Below are 24,219 nucleotides of genomic sequence, written 5' to 3' on the forward strand. Positions count from 1 at the left end.
TAATCTTATTTGTCTCATTTTGGTCTTGACAATGGGTCCCGACTCAGACTCAACTGAAAATCGAAGATTTTATCAATTTTACAAAATAATTAGCCAAATTTTCAAAAATTTTAGATTTTAAAATCATAAAAATGTACACGACATTACACTGAAAGCTATGGAAACACCTGTGTGGCAGTGGGGTTTGAACGGGTGTCTTCATCTCAATAATTTACAACCACCCCACTGGCCACCTGGGCGACACCCCGGGTGGGGTGGTAAATTTATAAATAGGTGAGATTTGAAATAAATAATGTCCGGTTTACCCGGATCTTGTTGGCACTGGACAAATAAATAGGTTCTTCGTAAATGGATTTGACCCAGCCGCTTTTATCTATTTCATGAGAAAACCAATGTAGCTGACCCGTTTTCTGCAGATCCAATGCCACAGGAGGCCAAGTCAGATCTGTATCCGAATTTTTATCATGTGATTTGAGTTGGACGCAGATCGGAGACCAGACCCACTCGATGAAAGTCGGATCCAGTGCCGGCTCAATCCTGACTCCAGCCACATCCGACCCGTTTGCAACCCTTTGTGGGTTCTACGACTGAAGGTCGGAATCGATCCGGATCTCGTTCCAGCCTTCCAGTCTGTGAAGGATATTTTCGTTATTCCATGTAAACAAGAATGTAAGAAACTCTTTAACCGTGGGCATTTTGGTAATCTGCTGAGAAGCCTATAAATGGATTCTCCCCCGTTCCCAAACTTTCCGTTTCTGGCCTTTCCGACTTTCCCGTTTTCTCCCGCCATGCCCGGTTGCAGCATTAGGGCGCTCTGGATCCTCAACAACCAGGACAACGTCGTCTTCTCCAGGTTTGATTCTGAATTTCTAGGGTTAGGTTCTCTCTCTCTCTCTTGCTTCCCTTCGTCCTCTTTCCGCGATCTCCTTCTCTGAAATCTAGGGCTTCCGTGGTTCATTATCCTGTCGGGATCTCGTTCTAGGGATTAATCTTTGATTGAGCCTACAGTTTGTGAGCCCGGTAGCTTTTGTTATATTGATTGCTGAAATCGCGAGTTCTAGGGCCCGATTTGTTACGTTCTGGGCACTGGATCGCGGATTTTGTTGCTGCATTGTATGTGTTTTTCTTCTTTCTGAGACTAGCTTGGTTCTAGAATATGTGCTTTCTTGATGATATTTGTCTTGTGAGTTTTGGTGGTTGTTCCTTGTTTGCTGATTGCTTCCACTCAGAGTTGTCCTTTTCAACTTTGTTTTGGTTAAAAATTTTAAAGAAGGGGGAAGTTTGGGGGGTGGGGTGGGGTTGTTCTCTATCTTGGGAAGTTCATTTTATTATCAATCTGCTATAGCGTGGGTAGTTTTTCTGCTTTGATGATTAGAATTATGTATTTTTACTGTTTTATCCTTTGTTCATGATAGTTCTTGTATAATATCATTTATTCATGAGAGCTCAAGGTTTTCCATATTGAATGTTCGAGATCTCTAAACAACACAGCTATCCAGGTTCATATTAAATGTTTCATATCCTGTATATGGGCTTTATGTTTTTTCATGGTGGCATTCACTTCTTCTTATGTCTTGGGTTAAATGCACATTGAGGGAAAACCTGGGTATGAGTGGAGTCGCCCTTCTGTGCCACATACATCTAATCTGCACAACACTTCAGCATGTTTATTTTTTGGGGTTCATTATTTGCTATACATTCTGAAACTTTTTTTGGATTGTGATTCTTCTATTTGACTATACAGACGGTTCAAAGTTGTAGAAAGGCGATGGCATTTAGCTTGCCTGAAAGAGTATAGGACATTGTACAAGGAAGATACACAATTTGCATCATCATTGTTGCTTCCAAGTGATGGAGAAATTGCTTCAGCATTTTTTGATAAAAAACAGAGGTTAGTAGATATTGGCAAGTCAGTAAACTATACTTTTCTTTACCTATTTTGTTGATACTGTTTGTGTCATTATTGGTGGAAACTGGAAAGAGTTATATGTATTGGTGACTGGATTATAAACAGCACCTTCTTGTTCATTTGGGAAATGTTGCCTATGCAGGGCTGGATCATAAGCACATGGCATTAAGTAGCAAGTGGCCTCTTGATTTTTATGTGTTGTTTGAACCTTTTCTATTGATGGTCATCCATTGAATATTGGTATTGGATGGAAATGAAGCCTTTTTCCTTTTTGTTTTTTAGCCTTATGGATCGACTAATTTACACTAGTTTCTATGGTATCTGCCATAGAAATGCTTTTGTTGAACGTATTGTGCATAAAGGATGAAACTAGGATTAGGTTTTGTCATTCATACATTTTCTATAAGCTAGAAAAGGATCTTTCGTCTCATGTAAACCATATGAGGTTGTTGTCAAGTGTTAGAAGTTTGCTCACAATTGTAGCATTTTATAAACAGGTAAAGTAGCAAGCATGGACAGACCAAATGAACAAATATGGAGAAGTTTGGCAGGGGTCTTACAAGTTTCTCTAGGGTGGGGTTGATCAGTAGAAAGTTGAGAGATCATTTCTAGGAACTTCTTTGTTTATTTGTTTTCACATTTCCTATTTGTATTTATCTCGAGCTAATATATCTCTTTTATTTCTATGTAGAAACCATTTTGTTAGAAAGTATCAAACACGTATTGAAAAGGCATAATCATGCATTAACTTGGGTGTAAATGCATTAAGTGGTAGAGAACATTCTTAAGATTATATATATAGTCCCAATGTTTTGAAAAGACTCACTTCTAAGGCACCGAAGCCCCTCTTTGGGGTCAATAAACACCTCACACATGTCCTTTTCATTTCTCAATGTACTCTTCTCTCTCTCTCTTATTTACTTAGTCCATACACATTTCCCTCTTTACACGCATTTCCAAATGCCTTTCCCTAACCCCTTCTCTCTTATTTATTCTCCCACATGCACTTTCCAATGCTCTCTACTTTTTCACTCACATTTACCATGTCACACAAACCCTTCACTTCCCAACATATACACCTCTCTCTCTCTCACTTATCTCATTTATTCACTTTACATGTGGACCCTCACCTTCACTTTCCAATGCACACCCCTTTCTTTGAAGACCCCACATGCAACCTCGTGCTTCCCAATGGCCCTCTTTTCTCTCTCCCCCTCTCTCTCTCTTCACACATTTATGCTCCCACATGCACTTTTCAATACTCTCACTTTTTCACTCACATTTGCTCATGCCACACAAAACCCTCCACTTTCCAACGTATACCTCTATATTTCTTTCTAAATTATCCTAAAAAGTAAAAAGACAATAAAAAGCTGTCTGCTTTATGTTGAAATATGAAAGTCATGATTATAAAACCTTTCCCCTTCCATTTCTCATATTGGTAACCGCCTCTTTCTCTCCAAAGCAACTTTTGACTTTCCATTTCCTTTATCTCTCTCTCTCCATCCCTTTCTCTTTATATGTTTCTTATGAGTTCCACACACCCCAACTTCTCTCTCTCTCTCTCTCTCTCTCTCTCTTCTGGTGCAAAATGTATGAGCTCTAAAACTAAAGGGTGCTTGCCTTTTAGGCAATATATGTAGTTATAGTTTTTTGTGTGGCAAACCCAATATTCATGAGGAAAAAATGACCTGCTGGCTGGATGAATTTATATTATTCTTTTCCTGATGTTTTCTCTTTTATGCTGATATTGATCAGTACCTCTCTTTTATTTAACAAAAAGGATTTTTTGATGTGTGAGGTTTTGAGTGTCAGGCACTAACTTTCTAAGATAAATCCATTCATTATGCTATCATTTTCTTCTTTTTACTATGGCTGTATTTCAGTTATCCTTTCTCTCTCTCTCTCTCATCCCGTGCATTTGCACAGTTTTGGTACTAGTATATATACAGATAGATAAAGGTGTAGCTGCCTGCTTTAATCTGTGCCTACCACCATCATGTGGGGCTTTTGAAGGGCTTTTTCATGTTTTTCTCAAATCTGGCCTTACAGATATGTTTTACATGCTTGGTTTATAGGATTCAGCTCTTAGATCGTTTGATTCAGACACACAGGTTGGTTTTTATAAGGCTTGAAAGTCAATGGTCTAAATTTTCATAAATATTGAAGACTTAACAAATCATGGTTTCATCTACGATCCAAGTGTTGTTTTCTATCAAATCAACCATGCTGGATACATCTGCGAAGTCAGATTTGCGAAAAATGCCCTAAAAACTCCGTTCTCTCATGGTAGGCACCTACTCTCTACTCTCTCTCTCTCTCTCTTTATATATATGTATGTATGGGGGTAAATATTGACTTGTTGTATGCAATGCCTCCAATAACACCTTGGGTCCTTGCTCAAGATCAAATGTAATTATCATAATTAAGTAAAATGTGGTTGTTAAGGTTATGAAAAACCTTCTTTTTAGGAAATGATAAGGAATTTTCTGGAGATATATTGAGAGGCTCAGTACTCAAAGGTCACAACATTGATAATGTAATACTCATCATTCTAATGGGCAAAATTGATTAGAGTATTAAATGAGAGAGAAGAGTTTAGGGTTATGTGTGGTGCTTGGATATAGGAAAGGGAAGTTGGATATGTGAAGATCAAGAAGTGAGTCACATGTTGAGAGAGAGAGAGAGAGAGAGAGAGAGAGAGAGAGAGAGAGAGAGAGAGAGAGAGAGAGAGAGAGAGAGAGAGAGAGAGAGAGAGTTTTGTGTGGCATGGGTAAACGTGAGTGAAAAAGTGGAAAGTATTGAAATGTGCATGTGGGAGTATAAATGCGTGAGAGAGACAAGTCATTGGAAAGCACAAAGGCTGCATGTGGGGTCTCCAAAGAAAGGGGTGTGCATTAGAAAGTGAGGGTGAGGGGCCACATGCAAAGTGCATAAACGAGTGAGAGTGAGAGTAAGAAGGGGGTGTATAGGTTGGGAAGTGAGGTTTTGTGTGGCATGGATAAATGTGAGTGAAAAAAACAGGGAGCATTGGAAAGTATACGCGGGAGCAATGTTGTTAAAAACGCGCCTCAAGGCGCAATAAACATGCCTCGACTTGGGGCAAGGCCCCTTGTGCCTTGAGGCACACATAAAAACCGTAAAAGGCCTTAGGCGTAGGCATGCCCCTTTTTATTTGGTCAAATGGGGGTCAAAGCCCTCGTTTGACCAAAATTTGGCGGCAAATAGAGAGGGGCCTCAATCTTAATTAGTGTCGCAGGCCTCCCTCTCTCGCTCTCTCTACTTTCTCGTCTCTCCCTTCTCTCTCATTTCTCGCTCTTCACCACCGACAACAACAACAATCACCACCAGTGGCGATAAGTACTCTCTCTCTTCTTCTTCTTCGTCTCTTCTTCTGCTCTTTCTCCTTCTTCCTCTTCTTCCCTCCTCTTTTTCTTCCCTTCCTCCACTGCCGGTTCTTCTTCTTCCCTTCCTCTGCTGCCACTTCTTCTTTCCTCCTCTTTTCTTATTCTCCCCTCCTTCCTCTGTTCTTCTTCCCTTCGCCTTTACTTCTTCTTCTTCCTTTTTTATTCTTCCCTTTCTTTGCTGCCGCTGTTTCTTCTTCTTTTTCTTCTTCTTCCTTTGTTGTTGTTGTTCTTCCTCTGTGCAATTAATTGACTGTGCATGTCATTATGTACATGCATGTAATTGACTGTGTATGTGTTGGTTGATGCAACTTTTCGTGAAAGTATTTTAAAAGGTATTTTTCAATAAAAATCATTTGTGCAAACCGTGCATCAAATCTTAAATTTTCGACTCACACTAGTGGTGAACTCCGGGTCGAACATAGAGAACGTATTTAAAAAGACTTTTGTAGCCCACACAAAACAATCTTTATTGCCTTAAATGAAAAGTAAATAAAATATGCTACCCTCTGCGGAGGGCTTAAAAAAAAATATTACAACCCAATTTAATCAAATAGCCTATGAACCTAAAAAAATAAAGAAAAAAAATTTGCAGGGCACGACCCTCGCGAGATCAATCCCTTCGCACACGGAGGTTTACCTGCAAAACACAAGAAACAAACACAAAAACAAAAGAAAATGCAAAAACACGATTTCTAAAATAATGAACGTTAGTTATAAAGAATAAACAAAAATCAATTCTAACTATAACAACTATTAAAATATGTAACTAACTAAGTAACCACGTAACAAACCAAAAGAATCTGAGTAACTAACTATAAAAGAAATTAAAACAATCTTAATTAACTGACTATGAGAAAGATTGAAACAAATCTAACTAGTAAAAACAATCTAAATGACTAACTGATGCAGCGATGTTCGAGAAGGTAAGATAGATGCCCACCGAAAATCGGTGAGGCTTGTTTTATTTCAATAAACTTTCAATAACAATGGAAAGGGATCAACGAATAGTAAGAAAAAGAAACAAAGATAATAACTGTAAAGGGAAACAAGGAATAAGCAATAACAAAAAGAAGGGAAAAGGATGCTGTATTTTCAATGTTCTCTGCCTTTCACGCAACCTTAGAATGGGGTTTTAAAGAGGTCAACTGGATCCGGGTCTCGGGCCTGGTACCAGACCCAAAACTTCTTTCTACTGCTGCTGGGTCTGTGTAGTCTGAGCCTGCGCTCTTCTGGAATAGGTACGCAGGGGTACGTCGCCCCTGCGTCGTGGTGCCGTGGACTGGATCGGATCCAGCTCCTGGGTCCGACCTGTGAGAAAGGAGTCCTTGATCTATACACAGACCTATCACCGAGAGAGAGAGAGAGAGAGAGAGAGAGAGAGAGAGAGAGAGAGAGAGAGAGAGAGAGACTTGTGGCTGTGCCTTTTAATATGTTGAGTATGAAATTCAAGGGTACACAAATACCCCTTAATACAACAACAACAAACAACAACAACAACTACGCCTTCATCCCAAAACAATTGGGGTCAGCGATATGAACCAAAAAAGAAATTCATTTTGGGTCTTCCACATGAATCCTTTTCCTCCAATCATTTCTATCCAACGCCATGTCCTCGGTGAGGTTCAAAGCATTCATATCCTTTCCTATCATCTCCATCCAAGTCTTCCTAGGCCTACCCCGACCTCTTTTAACTAATATATTTTCCCATTTCTCCAACCTTCTAACTGGAGCATCATTAGGCCTTCGCCGAATATGTCCAAACCACCGTAAACGATTCTCTCGCATCTTATTTTCAATGGGTGCAACACCTACCTTCTTACGTATCTCTTCGTTCCGAATCTTATCTTTTATTGTATTTCCACACATCCATCTAAGCATCCGCATCTCAGCTACACAAATACCCCTTAATAACATGCTAATTTACATTATACATTGATTGGGTCTGGACCCGATCCAGTATATAGATTGGGTCGGGTCCTGCATATACATAATGACGACTTCTTTCCAGCCTCCCTCAAGTTGTGCATGGTCCTGAACCATGAACAACTTGCCTTTCAGAAACCAAAATCTGTCCTTTGTCAACCCTTTAGTGAGAATGTCAGCAACTTGTTCTTTAGTTGACACATACATGGGCTCAATCTCTTTATCTTCAACCTTATTCCTAATAAAATGTTGATCTATTTCAATATGCTTTGCTCGACTATGGTGGATGGGATTGAAGGACATGTTGATGGCACTTTGATTGTCACACAGTAGCAGTGACCGAGCAATCGATTCTCCCATTTCTGTCAGGAGATGTCTTATCCATGTAGCCTCAGTCGTGGCAGCAACCATCGATCTGTATTCAGCCTCAATGCTTGACCTAGCAACCGCCTTTTGTTTTCTACTGCTCCAGGATACTAAGTTTGATCCAATGAAGCTGCAATAACCGGATACTGATCGTCGTTCATCTGGATCACCTGCCCAATCAGCATAAATGACGATCTCATGGCCTCCGCCTGGATCTAATTCTCTTTTCTTGTATACCAACCTATCACCAACTGTACCCTTCACGTAACGAAGTATACGTTTGACTGCCTCCATATGTGACATACGAGGTTCATGCATAAAAGGAGATACCTGATTAACCGAGTATACTATATCAGGTCTAGTAAAAGTCAGGTATTGCAACATGCCAACTAAGCTGCGATACTTAGTGGGATCTCCATATATATCCCCTTCCTTTGAACTCAGTTTCTGATGAATGACACTTGGAGTTGTTAACGACTTACAATCTGTCATGCCTGCTATGCTGAGAATGTCCAACGTGTATTTGTGTTAAGGGTGAGTGTATCACTTCTTTTATCAACTTCTACCCCAAGAAAATATCGCAGCTCTCCCAAATCTTTCATCTTAAATCTCTGATTTAATAACTTCTTCACCTGTTCAATGTGACTTTTAGAGTTCCCTGTGATGATGATGTCATCTACATATATCAATAGAAGAGTAGTGACGCCTTGTTCATTGTGAATAAATAATGAGTGATCCAGAAGGGACCTTGAGAAGCCATGCCTTTGTATATCTAGAGAAAAACTGTCGAACCAGGAACGAGAAGCTTGTTTCAAACCATAGAGTGCTCTCTTTAACTTGCATACATATTTTTCGGCGTCTCGTTCTGCATATCCAATGGGTTGTTCCATGTAGACTTCCTCTTTTAAATCCCCGTGCAGAAAAGCATTTTTTACATCCAACTGGCTCAATGTCCATCCATGTTTAATGGCTAGACTCAACACGATGCGAATGGTCCCCATTTTAACTACAGGACTAAAAGTTTCATCAAAGTCCAGTCCTTCCTCTTGTGTGAATCCCTTGGCTACAAGTCTAGCCTTGTACCTTTCGATGCTCCTATCTGGTTTATACTTTATCTTGTACACCCATTTTGACCCAACAACATTTCTGTTTAGTGGTCTAGGTACAATCTCCCATGTCCCACATTCATGTAAGGCCTCCATTTCTTCATTCATTGCTTCTACCCATCTTCTAAAGCTCGCAGCTTGATAGAACATGAGGGGCTCATCCTCTTTACTTATGGAAGTCAAGAATAACTGAAAATCCAATGAAATTTTTTTATAACTTACCCACCTATCAAGCGGATGTCGGATCCGTGAGGATCTTCTGATATCCATCATCTGTGAAGCGGGATCAGATGGGTCCGTACTTGTACAAGAAATGAATGAGGGCTCTTTTTCTCGCCGGGTGTACACAACACCCTTATACCTTGTTGGCTCCAAGTCATGTGTAACAATCTCTTCCGTTTGAGTTTCATTGGCTGATTCCTCATGTGTCTCCTTCTGGCTGCAATTTGCTGGACAATCTACTTTACCATTGGAAAAGAGTTCTGAATTTAACCTTGGGTAGTATACCTCAACGTTGGGGCTTGAGTTATCAACATGAAGGCTTGAACTAACAAGCTGATCATCAAACTTCATTTCATCGAAAACTACATTCCTTGATATTTTGACACGCTTACTTAGGGGATCATAGCACCTGTACCCTTTGTAGTCTTCTGCATATCCTATAAACCTGCATTTTAAGGCTTTATCTTGGAACTTGTGCCTTAGTGAGCTGTCAATGTGAACATAGCAAACAGACCAAAAAACACGTAATTCATGATAATCAGGTTGTATGCCAAATAGAGAGAAATATAGTGACTTATTTTTTAAGATACTCATGGGCAGTCGATTTATCACATGAACTGTGGAGTGAAAAGCCTCAGTCCATAATGATACAGGGAGATTGCTCCCGTGCATCATGCTCATTGCAGTCTCAACAATATGTCGATGCTTCCTCTCAGCAATCCCATTTTGATGAGGTGTATGTGGGCAATACACTCTTCTCTTTATCCCATTATGTTGAAGGAAACTAACAAAGTCACTCGAGGAGAATTCACCTCCTCCATCACACTGAAAATTGAGAATGTTGGTAGAGAAATGATTTTGAACAAAAGAATGAAATCTCTGGAACAATCCAAAGACTTCTGATTTATGCTTCATAAAAAGTATCCAAGTATAACACGAGTAACTATCAATGAAAATAAGATAGTATTTACTGCCAGAAAGAGAAGTAATTGGGGCAGGACCCCAGACATCTGAACAAATGACCTCAAATGGCCTTGAAGCTCTTTTATTAATGGAAGCGAATGGTAAAATATGACTCTTACATAAATGACAACTAGAACACTTTGTATCAACGACCTCTGAACTCAGACTGGACTTAGGAATAAGATTATTCAAGACAAGTTTTTCAATAAAATGGCGACCACAATGAGCAAGTCGACTATGCCAAAGTCTTGGCTTATTACATTCAGAAATAGTAAATATAAAACCAGGATAAAAAAATTGACGTTGGTGAGGCTTCAAGGATGAATAGTCGGAATGAATAGAGGAAGGATCTTCTTGAAAGATGTACATATTGCCCCACTGTTTTCCTTCAGCGAATGTCTTCCTCGTGCGAAGATCCTTGACATAAACAGAAGAGGGAGTAAATTCAACTGAAGCATTAGCATCATCAACAAGTTTTGAGACAAAAACAATGTTCTTTTGAATATTAGGTGCACGGATGACACTTGGAAGATTAAGAGAGGACTTTGACATGGGTATAATGGCATTTCCAATATGTGAGATTGAGTGATGAGATCCATCTCCTGTGACTATGCTATTCTTACCAACATAAAGAGTAAGAGTCAAGAGTTTACCTACATCACCCGTGACATGAGTAGCTGCTCCGGAGTCGACATACCAAATGCCTTTGTCATTTTGCTTCATATTCAATTCTGCCAAGGCTGCCAACAACAACTCCTTTACTTCTCCATCCTTCCTAGCCTCTGCTTGTGGAGCTTTCTCTTTGTTTTGAGGATTAAACCAACAATTTGCTTTAATGTGCCCTTTCTTGTTGCATAGAAAACATGTGAGAATGGGTCTTTGTCCTTGTATATTGGGTGTTGGAAGTATACCACGACCTCCATAGGTATTTCTCCCTTGGCCTCCCTTTTCTCGAAAAGAACTTCCTCGTCCTCGACCATAACTCATTCCCATAGCTAGCACATCTTGGGTTCCTGAATGTCCATGAGAATCTTCAGAAGATCCTTTCAGAGTCATTTCATATTGCAATAATTTCAAACGAAGATCTTCAAACTTAGGAAGTTCTGGTAAACATAGTAAGGTTGTCGTCATAATATGATAGTCTTGCCCCAGTCCACTCAAGGTTTGTTGCACCTTATCTTTTTCACTGACAAGGCACCCAACAATAGCCAGCTGGTCTGTGATGCCTTTCATTTTGTTCAGATATTCCATAATAGACATGAAATCTTTTTTCAGCATTTGAAACTCTCGCTTAAGAAACATAATTCTTGCCTCAGAAATTTGTGAATATGTTTGAACTAACTTATCCCACAGTTCTTTGGCCGAACAATCATCAGGAAGGGCAACAAGGACCTCCTGTGAGAGAGTTGAAGTGATGTATGGTACTAGCGATTGATCCCTCTTCATCCAAGCAACATATTCTGGATTCTTGTGAAGAACAATAGATTGTTCTCCTTTATCGTCCGCTTTTTCTTGCGAAATGAATTCTGGAGGCGGTGGAACCGATCCATCCAGATGACCAGAGATGTCCTGATTCTTTATAAATGGGATGATCTGTCTTTTCCAGGTTAAGAAATTTGAGTTATTTAGTTTTTCAGAGACTAGTTGACCGAGAAAGCTTAAGGACAGACATGACTGCGCATGAGTAAAATCCATTCGAGAGAAAACCTGAACTGACACTTAGGTATGAGAGACAAAATAGAGGACTCGGCTAATCAGCTTCACGTGTTTGATCAAAAACACGTGGTTGGACTCGGCTAACAGAGCACTCGACTGACAGAACACTCGGCTAACAGGGCACTCGGCTAACAGATGGTAGAAGCATGTCTCGACTAACAGAAAAGCAGGAGAAACAAGTTCACATGTTGGATCAATTTCACGTGCTTGTACTCGGCAAACAGAAAGAGAAAACAGAAAAAGAATAATGCGTTTTCAGAAAATGCGATCAAAAGTAATTTCAGAACCCACGAAACAACAGAGGTTAACAAAGATTTCAGAAGCATAGATTGTAGAATCACAGAAGAACCACAATGATCTGGAATAAAAACAAAGGTATGATTCCAGATTAAAGGTGAATAAGTTGACAAAGAGAGAGGAACCACTTGTGACCGAGAAACATAGGAGGTCGAGTTTTGAAACCAAAAAACAAGGTCTGTCACCGTGAAACCGAGATAAAGCTTTTCACACCCAGACTTGGTTAGATCTACACGCCTGTCGACTTTCACGTTGATAGGATGAAAACGAGGCAACTCTTCACTCCCAGATGTCATGCTGCTTTGATACCATGTGAGAAAGGAGTCCTTGATCTATACACAAACCTGTCACACACACACACAGAGAGAGAGAGAGAGAGAGAGAGAGAGAGAGAGAGAGAGAGAGAGAGAGAGAGAGAGAGAGAGAGAGAGAGGGCGTCAGAGCCTTGTGGCTGCGCCTTTCATTCTATTAATATGTTGAGTATGAAATTCAAGGGTACATAAATACCCCTTAATAACATGCTAATTTACATTATACATTGATTGGGTCTGGACCCGATCCAGTATATAGATCGGGTCGGGTCCTGCATATACATAATGACGACTTCTTTTCACGACCGTCTATCCCCTGAAGTGGATCGGGTGCCTGGACTGAGTCCCGGTCACGTGGTACAGACCCCGTCGGGTCCTGCTCTGCATCACCAACATAGCAAATTAAAATATTCTAACTAACGCAGACAATTAAACTATGCAGGCCTTAACACAAAATGTGATCAGCGTGATCAGATCCGACGATTGGCGTGATCTGCTGTTCACGCACAAAGATGCTGAATGAAAACGCTGAATAGCATGAAATCTTGATTTTGAAAGGATCACGTTGATCAGATTACAATGTGTTCAGCAATCATGCGATCTGGACATACTCACTGCTGCGTGATCTCACCGAAAACGCTACACACAAACAGATTATTGCACTCACGCAATGGTAGATCAGATTAAAAAAAAACATGTAGTTTGTAAATCTGATCGACTATCAAGAAAACTGAATCAAGCACGAACAACGTGATCACGCCGATGGTGTGGTGATCTGGTCAGACACGGTTTGCTGAAGATGTTCCAGTAGAACAAGAAAATAATATTGCAAAACATCGTGTATCAACAGATCTGATCAAAAGAGAAAAAAATCTTTTAACGCTCCATCTGCTCTAGCAACACTCGATTTCTTTAGCGCACAACACCGCAGATTGGAGAAGCACGGTCTGCAAGTCACGCAAATCTGTGTGATTTGCAGATGACGTTTTTTCTCAAAAAATAACGTCAAATCAAGATCTGCGTGAAGTCAAACTCACACCGGTCTTTTGACTTTTTCAAGATCAAACCGATTTGCGTGAATGCACAATTCAAGCAAATCTGCTTGCTGGCCTTCCAAAAGATTAAGCTATGCTGCGTTTAAAAAAATGAACTATTAACTAGAATAAAATGAAATACAAAAACTAGTCTACGATGCAATGCAACGTATTCATAATCTAATATGCAGAAAATGCAAATAAAAAATCAACTATTCTAGATGAAACAATATTGCTTAAAATAAACTACATGATATGCAATGCTAAAATATATTTTTATATATGCAATGAACTTGAAAAACAAATCTACACTAAATACGAATCCCATAAAGAGATGGGGGAGAACAAGCAAACCTTGCAGCCACATCTAATGGAGGGGTTGAGAAGAAGAAGTGGTCGTTCCCGTGGTGAAACACACGCTCCGATGACGAGGAAAGAGGCACCGGCGATAGACAGGGTTGGAAGAAAGATGAAATCGAAGAACGAAGGAGAGAAGAGATGGGGGAGGAACCGGCGATAGAGAGAGAGAAGAGCGAGAAAGAGAAGAGAGAGAGAGAGAGGCTGACGTTTTTCGCAAGGGAAGACGCCGGCTCCTTCTCAATAATACTACTTATAATGCGATTCCTAGGTTAAAAACGGTATTTTCTAAAACTCTATTTAAATTTTTGAAAATTCCAAAAACTACCTTTTTCTAAAAACGTGTTTTCAAAAGTGGACTCCTAAAAGAACTCAAATACTTAAAACACTATGGTGAATTCCATTTGTACAATTTTTTCCTCTTTTTGAAAATTAGTCAGTGTCCTGGAAAACGTTGATAAATATGGGTGTTTAATCCATTTTCGCGACGAATCATGCATAAAAACGTGAGTCTAATATGCATAAATTATGCATGATCATTGGTTTTTGTAAAGATTGTGTATATCAAATTGTGAATGTTACTTTGTTATTATTTTAAAATAAATTTTTGATAGGTGGATATGAATGTAATTAACTCTGTATGTGTAGGTTTGTACATGTATATAACTACATATAAAGATTGTGTATTTACATGTAATCTATTGTGTATGTGTAGGTTTGTAATTTTGTATATAAAGATTGTTAATGTGAATTTGTGACTTTTAGTTTGTCATTAGATCATGGAAATTAAAAATAAGTTTAAGCGTTTTTGTTGGTGAGACTAAGTATAGATAATTATTAGTGAGACTAAATATAGATAATTAGATATGCATTTTTACATGTTCTAGTGCTTGAAAAATTAGCTAGATATACATTAGCTTTTGGTTGTTATGCTAATATGCATTATATGATGATGACATGACATTGAGGAATTTAATTGTTAGTGATTTTGGTACCTAATTTTTCATTGAATGCTCATATTTTATTTGTTAGATAGTTAGATAGATCAAGTTGTTGTATTCATGTTATTTTACATGTTATTCTCATATTTTCGGTATTTATTTGATATTTCCTATTTTTTGTTGGTTGTTTCTTTATGAATAAAGCATTTCTTTTATTTATTTGTATTTTTATATATATTTTTTAAGTTTCCATTTTTTTGAGGCTGACTCTCTACACCTCGCCCCAGTTTTTTGGTGGAGCTACACTATGCCTCGACGCTTTTCACAACATTGAGAGAGAGAGAGAGAGAGAGAGAGAGAGAGAGAGAGAGAGAGAGATTTGAGATTTGGCAATGTATGTAAAGTGGGAAATGTGTATGGACCGAGTAAATAGGAGAGAGAGAGAGAGAAGAAGACACGTGTGAGGTGTTTATTGGTCCCAAAGAGGGGCTTCAGTGTCTTATAAGTGGGAGTCTCTCCAAAACATTGGGACATATATTGCTTTGCAAGAAATCGAGATCTAATTCCATTGAGTTCTTGCTTCATCCTTCATGGAGTACAAGAAAGATGAGAAAACATGTTGCAGGTGCCTCTGGATTTAGGAGGTAGAGCATTAGGTTTGCGATCTGCTGTTAAATATTGTGAAAATGATAAAAAGGTGACATCACATACAATTATTAGGTTATGAGACATTGTGGCCGATTGTTAAGTATTTCAAGCATATGGGAGGCTGGTTAGTTCAAATGATTCTCCACTGGAATACTGGGGTCTTTTGGCCTTGGTGAACAAAATTAACGATTATGTTGAATGTGGATGGGACTTAGATTTTTAGAGTAAAGGTTTCAAGGTTTTGCTTGAACTTGGCTGGTCTAATATTGATACTGAATACACTTGATATGACACTGTTCCCTTGTGACTTACATTGTAAAGTTGCATTTAGGGTCTGTTTTGCTTTCGTTGAGTCTGACCTAAGCTGCCCAGTTTAGGTTAATCAATACCCCGAAGGGGCAGCCTATATACTTGAACTGTAAGAGGCTTATGAGCTAAATTGTGAATGAATTAAATGCGTTAAGCTTTCTTTTGTTCACCTCTCGTTGTGATTGCAATTCTTCTCCCTCCATTATCTCTTGCTTTCTTGCACTTTTGTTACAAGCTTCTGCGACTGGGAAGCGAGCGATAAGTAGGCTTGCGATGGTAAGGAAGGACCGTCGTGCCGCGCTGGTCTATTAAAGAAAATAAGCTTGTGACAAGTGGTATCAGAGCCCATTCTGGTGCTGGGGAAAGGACTCCAGAGTCGGTATCGACAGATGCACTGACAAGCTACGATTTGTGAGCAAGACATCGTGGCGTCTTATCAAAACTTGCGTAACACCAAAGGCAAGACAATTGCCGAAGTTGAGGAGATGGGTTCACCTTGAGGCCAAGAGAGATGACTGCAACTGTCAACAAACTGGTGGAAGATGTGACTTCGCACGAAGAAGCGATTTCATGCGTAGTTGAATCATTCGGTGGACTGAATGATGTGGTTGCGAGCATGCAAGAGCAGGTGATCTTACTGACGGAATAAGTCACTTCATTGACGACAACAATGGTCGACTTGCAAACTGAAGTAGGGGAGCTTCAGTTGAAGAACCGCACATTGCAGCAGACAATAACCCTAAATGGGGGAAATGGTCAGAGGCCATCAAGGATTGATGTGCCAAGACCAACAAAGTTCAATGGTTCTCGCGACAGCAAGGCCATTGAGAACTTCTTGTTCCAAGCAAAAGATTACTTGGATATTCAGAACGTGACGCTTGATGATCTCAGGATTAAAGTTGCAACAACTCTACTGGATGGAGATGCTATCACTTGGTAGATGCGGAAGCGCAATGACATGGAGAGGGGTCAATGCATGATAGACACTTTTGCCGACTTTAAAATGGAACTGCACAACTACATGCCGAAGAATGCGCAAATACAGACTTACAGGATGGTGGCGGATCTTAAAAATACTGGTTCGTTGCAAGACTATGTCAGAACGTTCCAGAAGCTTATGCTTGAGGTGCCTAACATGCCAGATGAGGACAAGCTCAACTGGTTCATTGTGGGACTTCAGTCATGGGCATAGACCGAAGTGAAAATAAGCAATCCCATTATTTCGAAAGATGCATACGTGATGGCCGAGCGCTTAGCTGACACTCAACGCAAGCTTTTTTATCCCATCAACCAAGGTATGGAAGAAGCCTGACCACAGAGGCAAGAAGGATGAGCGATACAAAAACAAAGATGTGGCATCGATATCCCACCAATTTGATAAGAAACCGAATTTCAAGAAGTTTAACAACAACAACAAGGGAACAATTGTTACTTGCTGGTTTTGTGGCGATAGACATATCGTCAGGCAGTGTTCGAAACGTCTTGTAAAGGACGATGAGCAAACAAATGCAGCACAGGCAGAATGCAGTGATATTGAGATTATGCAACCAAGGATGAGGGTCATGCGATCGATTAACGCAGCTAGAAGTTGCGCAACTGAAAACATGCAGGTCAACAAGGAACTCATGTATCTAAAAATCATTACGAATGACAATTCTACTTCAACAATGGTAAACTCCGGGACTACACACAATTTCGTCTCGCGGGAAGATGCATAGCGGTTGAGCTTAAAGCCTGGGCCAAAGTAGAGGACCATCAAAACCGTAAACTCTGAGGCCAAGCCCATCCTTGGTGAGGCAAGGGATGTGGCTATCCAAATTGGGAGTTGGGTCGGCAAGAACAACTTCTCCGTGGTGCCTTTGGACGATTTTAAGATGATTTTAGGTATGGAGTTTCTGCGCTGCCAAAATGTGATGCTGCTGCCAAAGTTTAACTCGTTGACGATTATGAGGCCAAACCAATCACACACAGTTCAATGCCTTACTTAGAAAGGCAAGACTTCAGTGTTGTCGGTAATGCAGTTGAATAAGGGTGTCAAGCGTGGGGAACATACATTCTTAGTTGTCGTGCGCGCAGAAGAAAGGAAGGTGCAAGCAGCAATGCCGCCGACCCTAGCCCCACTGTTGGCGGAGTTTCGGGGGGTGATGCCTCCGGAATTGCCAAAGCGTCTACCACCAAGACGCGAGGTCGACCATAAGATTGAGTTGACCCCGGGAGCGAAGCCTCCCACAATGGTTTCATACCGCATGGGGCTAGCTGAGCTGAAAGAGCTGTGCATGCAGCTGGACGAGATGTTGGATGCAGACATCGTTCGTCTATCAAAAGCTCCATTTGGTGCACCAGTCCTATTTTAGATGAAACATGACGGCTTCAAGCGGTTGTGTGTGGACTATCATGCACTAAACAAGGTCACAGTAAAGAATAAGTACCCGTTGTCACTAATAACACACTTGTTTGATCAGTTGGGCAGTGCTTGAGTCTTTTCAAAGCTAGACTTGAGATTGGGTTACTGGCAGGTGAGGATTGCAGATGACGATGAGCCGAAAACAACTTGCGTCACCCACTATGGTGCTTACGAATTCTTATTAATGCCATTCGGGTTGACGAATGCTCCAGTCATGTTCACGACCCTAATGAACCATATTTTCTACCGTTACTTAGACAAGTTGACATCGTGATCTATAGCAGCAACATGGGGGAACATGTTGGGCACTTGCGAACAATGTTTTAGGTACTAAAGGTGAATGACCTCTGTGTTAAAGGAGAGAAGTGCCACTTCGGTCAGGAGGAAATCAGCTTCCTCAGCCACGTTGTGGGGCGTGGTGTGCTGCGCATGGATGAGCAAAAGATAAGAGCCATCCAGGAATGGGTTTCGCTAAGCAAAGTGCAAGAGTTGCGGTCATTCATTGGTTTGACGAATTACTATCGACGATTTATTGAAGGTTACTCCCTCATTGTTGCGCCCCTCACTGACTTATTAAAGAAGAATCAGGTATGGCTCTGGACAGGAGCATGTCAGGATGCCTTCGACGGCTTGAAGAAAGCCTTAGTGAGAGAGCCAATGCTGCGACTGCCTGATCACTCGAGATCTTTTGAGGTCCACACAGATGCCTCAGACTTTGCCATTAGTGTAATTATTATGCAGGATGGCCATCCGATTACATATGAGAGTCGTAAGCTAAAAGATGCAGAGAAGTGTTACACGGTGCATGAACGTGAGATGACAGCCATCGTATATTGCCTCAAGACTTGGCGACACTACCTTCTAGGTGCCCAGTTCGTCATCAAGACGAACAATGTTGCCACGAGCTATTTTCAGACACAGAAGAAGCTGATGCCTAAGCAAGCTCGGTGGCAAATGTTTTTGGCTGAGTGCGACTTTGCCTTAGAGTACAAGGTTGGAAAGACCAATGTAGTTGCAGACGCCTTGAGCCGCATGACTGAACTGGCTACTGCGCATGCAGAGCCTTCAAAAGTGCATTTGGAGGGCGCTTTGATGAGCTGCATCCGTGAAGGTACGCAGCAGGATCCAATGGCGCAACACCTTGTTTCTCTGGTGTAGGCAGAGAAGACTCAGTGATTTTGGCTATAGGATGGCCTCCTCTTGACAAAAGGGGGATGCATTTTTGTGCCGCAGTGGGGAAGCCTTCGCCGAGAATTGCTTAAGGAGTGTCATGATACATTATAGGTTGGCCATTCTGGTCAGGAGCAGATCTTAGCACTCCTTGAGCACGACTACTATTGGCCGCAGATGAGAGACGACGTGGAGGGGTATGTGCGAACGTGTCTCGTCTGCCAGCAAGACAAAGGAACCAACCAGAAAACAGCCGGTACCGATTCCAGAACGTCCTTTGGAAAGCATCGCCATGGACTTCATTGTTAGTCCGTCTAAGGTAGATGACATCAACTCCATCCTTGTGGTGGTTGATCGTTTTTCAAAATATGCCACCTTTCATCCCAGCTTCTAAGGAGTCACTGCAGAGTTGTTTGTAAAGCATGTGGTGAAGCACTGGGGCATACCAAAGAGCATTGTGAGTGATTGCGATGCTCGCTTCACGGGCAAGTTCTGACATGAAGTATTTTGGCTACTTGACATTGATTTGTTGTTTTCAACAAGCTTTCATCCGCAGACCGATGAGCAAACAGAGCACATCAACGAGATACTTGAGCAGTACCTTAGGCACTTTGTTAGTGCCAATCAGAAAAATTAGGTGAAGCTCCTTAACGTGACACAATTCTGTTATAATCTGCAGAAGAGCGAGTCTTCAGGCCACAACCCGTTTGAAATACCCACGGGGTAGCAACCGCTGACCCCGCACACTCTTGCCGCGCAAGAAAAGGGAAGGCCATCCTTTGTCTATCAGTTTATTTAAGACTGACACAGGCAGAATTAGTTGACGAAGGCATTCCTACACAAGGCGACAAAGAGAATGAATAAGTGGGCAGAGAAGCATCGTCGACCTGCTGGGTTCCAAGTGTTGGTGAAGCTTTATCCTGGTCGCACAAGCATCTTCCGCGGGCGGCACCGCGGACTGATAAAAAAGTATGAAGGACCATTCACCATCACAAAGAAGGTAGGCAATCTGACGTACAAGCTGGAGTTGCCCCCAGATTTCAAGGTGCACCCAGTGTTTCACGTGTGCAACCTTAAACAGTTCCATACAGATGACGGAGACCTGGAACGTAACGTGCCACAACGCGCTCCCATCATGTAGAGGCCCCCAACAACACAACGGGCCGAGAAGCACTTTAGTCAGATCCTTCGCCACAAGGTCAACTAATTGGGCGAAGCGAAGAAATACCTAGTGTAGTGGGAGGAAACAACGGAACCTGTGTGGGATCCAGCTTTCCTGATGAACAACGGCTACCCGGCTGAAGTCGGGGCTTATTATGAAATAGATGGCGTCGAGGACGACACATGATTTGAAGGGGGGAGCATGTTCCCTTGTGACTTACATTGTAAAGTTGCGTCTAGAGTCTGTTTTGCTTTCGTTGAGTATGATGTAAGCTGCCCAGTTCAGGTTAATCAATATTCTGAAGGGGCAACCCATATACTTGAACTGTAAAAGGCCTACGAGTTAAATTGTGAATGAATCAAATGCGTTGAGCTTTCTTTTGTTCACCCTCATTGTGATTGCAATTATTCTCCCTCCATTCTCTCTTGCACTCTGATTACAAGCTTCCGCGACTGGCAAGCGAGCGATAAGTAGGCTTGCGGCAGTAAGGAAGGACCATCGCGTCGTGCTGACTTATTGAAGGAAATAGGCCCGTGATAGACACAATAGTTATAAAAAATTATGATGCAAGGAAACGACCATACAAATGTGTGTATGCGTGCATTTATCCTAATGCAATAAAACATGATTATCATCTAAAGTAAACTCTTGATCAACAATTCTAAATCGCTATAATTGAAAACATCAAATAATAAACTTAAGTGAAATACAAGCATCAATTATGAAAGAAATTTTTCACAGGTGAATACAAAACAAGTAATGCATATCATAAAAAGAAATTGATAAAGTCAATGACAATGTTTGTGTTCGGTATTGATTTAACTGTCCATGAGGTATCAAAGTGTGTTCAAGTGTTGTATCGTACTGATGGCCGATATACATGCTAAGTGAATTATTTGTGTGACGTGTGTGTATTAGAAGTAAAATTTTATTAAGGGCCCGGTGATGCCCTTCATATACCAAGGAAAATAGTAGAACCTTTCCTCTAATCTTATTGGAAGTAAAATTTTATTAAGGTCCCAATGATGCCATTCATATACCAAGGAAAATAATAGAACCTTTCCTTTAATCTTACCATAGTGACTGGATAGAACCATATGTAGGAGTAAGAGGGGGAGGACTTAAACTTTCTAATGAATAACCATGATTTCATTTCGACTAGTGAATATTAATAGAAGACATTGATACTTTTTTTGTTCATTTGATGTATTTTACTTGCTAAGGCTTATAATACTCTTTGAGTCTAAATTTTTTTTGGATAATCTCTTAAGTCTAATACTTGTGGTTGATATTTTATTTGAATTTTATATGGTGTCATTTCTCATTTCTTACTTTGGCTTGTATTTTTGTTGGATTGCCTTTGCAATATGTTAATGAACTCATGGTTACTTTTTATTGTTGACATTACATGTTACTTATTGTTGACATTACATGTTATTGTTGATTACATATTTATTCATGCTCTTTTTATCTGTTAATTGTTTTTCCCTAATTTTTATGTACACTTGTTTTCCTTTTTCTTGCTGCCAAGTATAAGTTTTAAATTTGTAATTTTAGTTTTATAATTGTTTTGACATGTTAAGAGTCAATTTATGTCTAAATTTTTTGAAAATTTTAAATTTAAACAATTGAAAATGTTAAGAATACGGCTGGGAAACAAGCCGAGCAATTCAGGGTTCGGCTCACCATGAACTTGTTTGTGTTCAGTTCATGTAGCTGGCGAGCCTAGCCACAATTAGCTCATTAAGCAAAAACGAGTCGAGCACACACAAAAGGTGCTCGACTCGGTTGGGTTCGTGTAAGCTCGTAAGAATATAATATATAAAATTTAAGTGAAATATGTATGAAAAAAAGAATTCTTTGTACAACTGGTTAGAGTTCATGGCATGTCACAAGAAGGTTTGAAGTTCAAATTTCGCTGTTGACTGTTAAGTGTTAAGGATAAAGAGGGTATTGTAACACCCCAAAATCCAAGACTTGTAACTTTTTATGAAAAGTTTGAAAGCTTTGAAATCAATTATTTATCAGAGTTTGAAATAGAAGTTCAGCAGAAAAATCTTGTTTGAAATAGCAAGTCAAGGGACTTTGGGCACATTACAACACAAACTTTCTCTTGCACAACGGATTTGCAACACCGTACATTTAAGAAATCAAATAGATTATGAAAATGCAATTTTTATTTAATAGTTTAAGACTTGTGCAAAGAAGAGATTTTCAAGAAAACTTTTCTGCAAATTTACCGTAATGTCTTCAGGAGCGAAACGTCACGGAAAGAACCTCAACTTGATCTCATCACGTCATCGTGCCATCGCAAGCCACATTGACCTATACATCACCTGCCCATAAAATGGGCCAGTTTCACGAAAAACTGGTAGGTGCACAAGTGAGATAATATAGAATTGAAATAAGCAATTTAGAATAAGATACGAGTTATATCATGCATGTGCAAATAGACTATGCAAATGAATAACTATTTCTAACATGAACAATTGAGTATGCAAACAAATAAAGGTTTTCAATATAAGCAATATACTATAAGATCAAGTGACCTATCAACTATCACAGGGTAAGAGTTCATTTCACTTAAGATACACAATTTTACGGCAAGCAAATACATTAATTATAAGGTGCAAGCAATTACACAACAAGCAGTTCTATTAATTACAAGGTGCAGGTAGTTCGTAGACCACAAGCTATAAGCAATTGCACCACAAGTAGTTTATAAGCTATACATGGTAGGCAATCACACAACAGTAATTATATTAATCACAGACTGTAAGCAGCTCATAAGACAAGCAACTACAATAGTTATAGTTGTAAACAATTCGTAGATTACGAGCTGTAAGCCATTTAATTGCAAGCATTTCTATCAATCACAAGGTATTGACAATGTGCAAATTACAAACTATAAGAAATTGTACAATCAAACAATCACATTAGACATAAAATGTGAACAATTCATAGATTACAAGTTGTAAGCAGTCACATTAGTCATAAGAGACTCAAGCCAACAAGTGCTACATTACAACAAGCATGAATAATTTAACCAAGTAGTAAAACAAGTCCCATGCATCATATTGCAACTAGAAAAATGCTATTATCATAAACATTTAACTAATTTAAGCAACTAATTATTACTAGCAAAAAACTAGTGTAACGCTACAACATCATGCATAATTCAACGGGTAGTATATTGAACTATTAAGCAAACAAGCAAGTCATGTCACATCACACACGTCTCAAATAATGTGAATAGGTTAACTTATGTTTCAATATTAACTGGCCAGACGGGGTACACACAAGGCATAAAACGTAGAAACAGTTGAGACCAGTCCGGGGGTTTATTGTGTTTTAGATAACCCGGATGACTGATTGAGTTCGCTCCTAAGGGGACAACCAGTGACAAAGAGAGTAAATCTCCAAAGGCATAGGTGGCCTGTGGATGCAACCAAACTTCTGCAGAAGTGGCCTATAGCTATCTTTTGTAGCCTATTTTCCTAACTCCGATGACTGGAGAATCCAAACCTTTTGCTCGTAACTGCCATTAAAGGACTTGTTCGTCGGAGTTTTGTACCATCCGTCCTCTCTCTTGACGAACCATGTCGAACGAGCATGACGAAGGTTTCTTAACCGCCGCCCCGTTCTACATGCTCTAGTCTTTCGACCCACTCGAGCATCTTGCTTGTGAATGTGAAACCATCACCATTATGTGATTCATACGTGCCAGTGCACGTTCGAGGTAGACATAGACCTCTCATCCTACTCATCGTAGTATGCAACGTACCTGTTCAAAAGTACAACTACGATGAGAGGGGGTATGGATTTCTCAAAGGGAATCCCCACAACATTGCTTTGCCAATAATACATGCTGTAGCCATTCAAGTTAGAGCTTGTCATGCTCTGGTCCTTTAGACTCTTACGAGCCTCTTGCCTGTTAGGCGAATAACAACATTAAATGATTACAATAATGTGCC

At 40.2% G+C, this 24,219-nt stretch overlaps 1 protein-coding gene across 1 annotated transcript in view; it reads left to right on the forward strand.

The window, feature by feature from the left end:
* The first annotated feature begins 757 nt into the window (after nucleotides 1-757).
* Nucleotides 758-24,219, forward strand: part of LOC149833886 (AP-5 complex subunit mu-like) — a 58,220-nt gene continuing 34,758 nt past the window's right edge. The window contains exons 1-2 of the mRNA XM_090011086.1: nucleotides 758-853; nucleotides 1,745-1,891. Coding sequence (XP_089867212.1) covers nucleotides 789-853; nucleotides 1,745-1,891 — 212 coding nt within the window. The 5' untranslated portion in view covers nucleotides 758-788. The remainder of the gene's footprint in view (nucleotides 854-1,744; nucleotides 1,892-24,219) is intronic.

This window comes from Nuphar pumila, chromosome 6, assembly GCF_984573655.1.
Source record: "Nuphar pumila chromosome 6, dmNupPumi1.hap1.1, whole genome shotgun sequence".
Classification (NCBI taxonomy): Eukaryota; Viridiplantae; Streptophyta; class Magnoliopsida; order Nymphaeales; family Nymphaeaceae; genus Nuphar; species Nuphar pumila.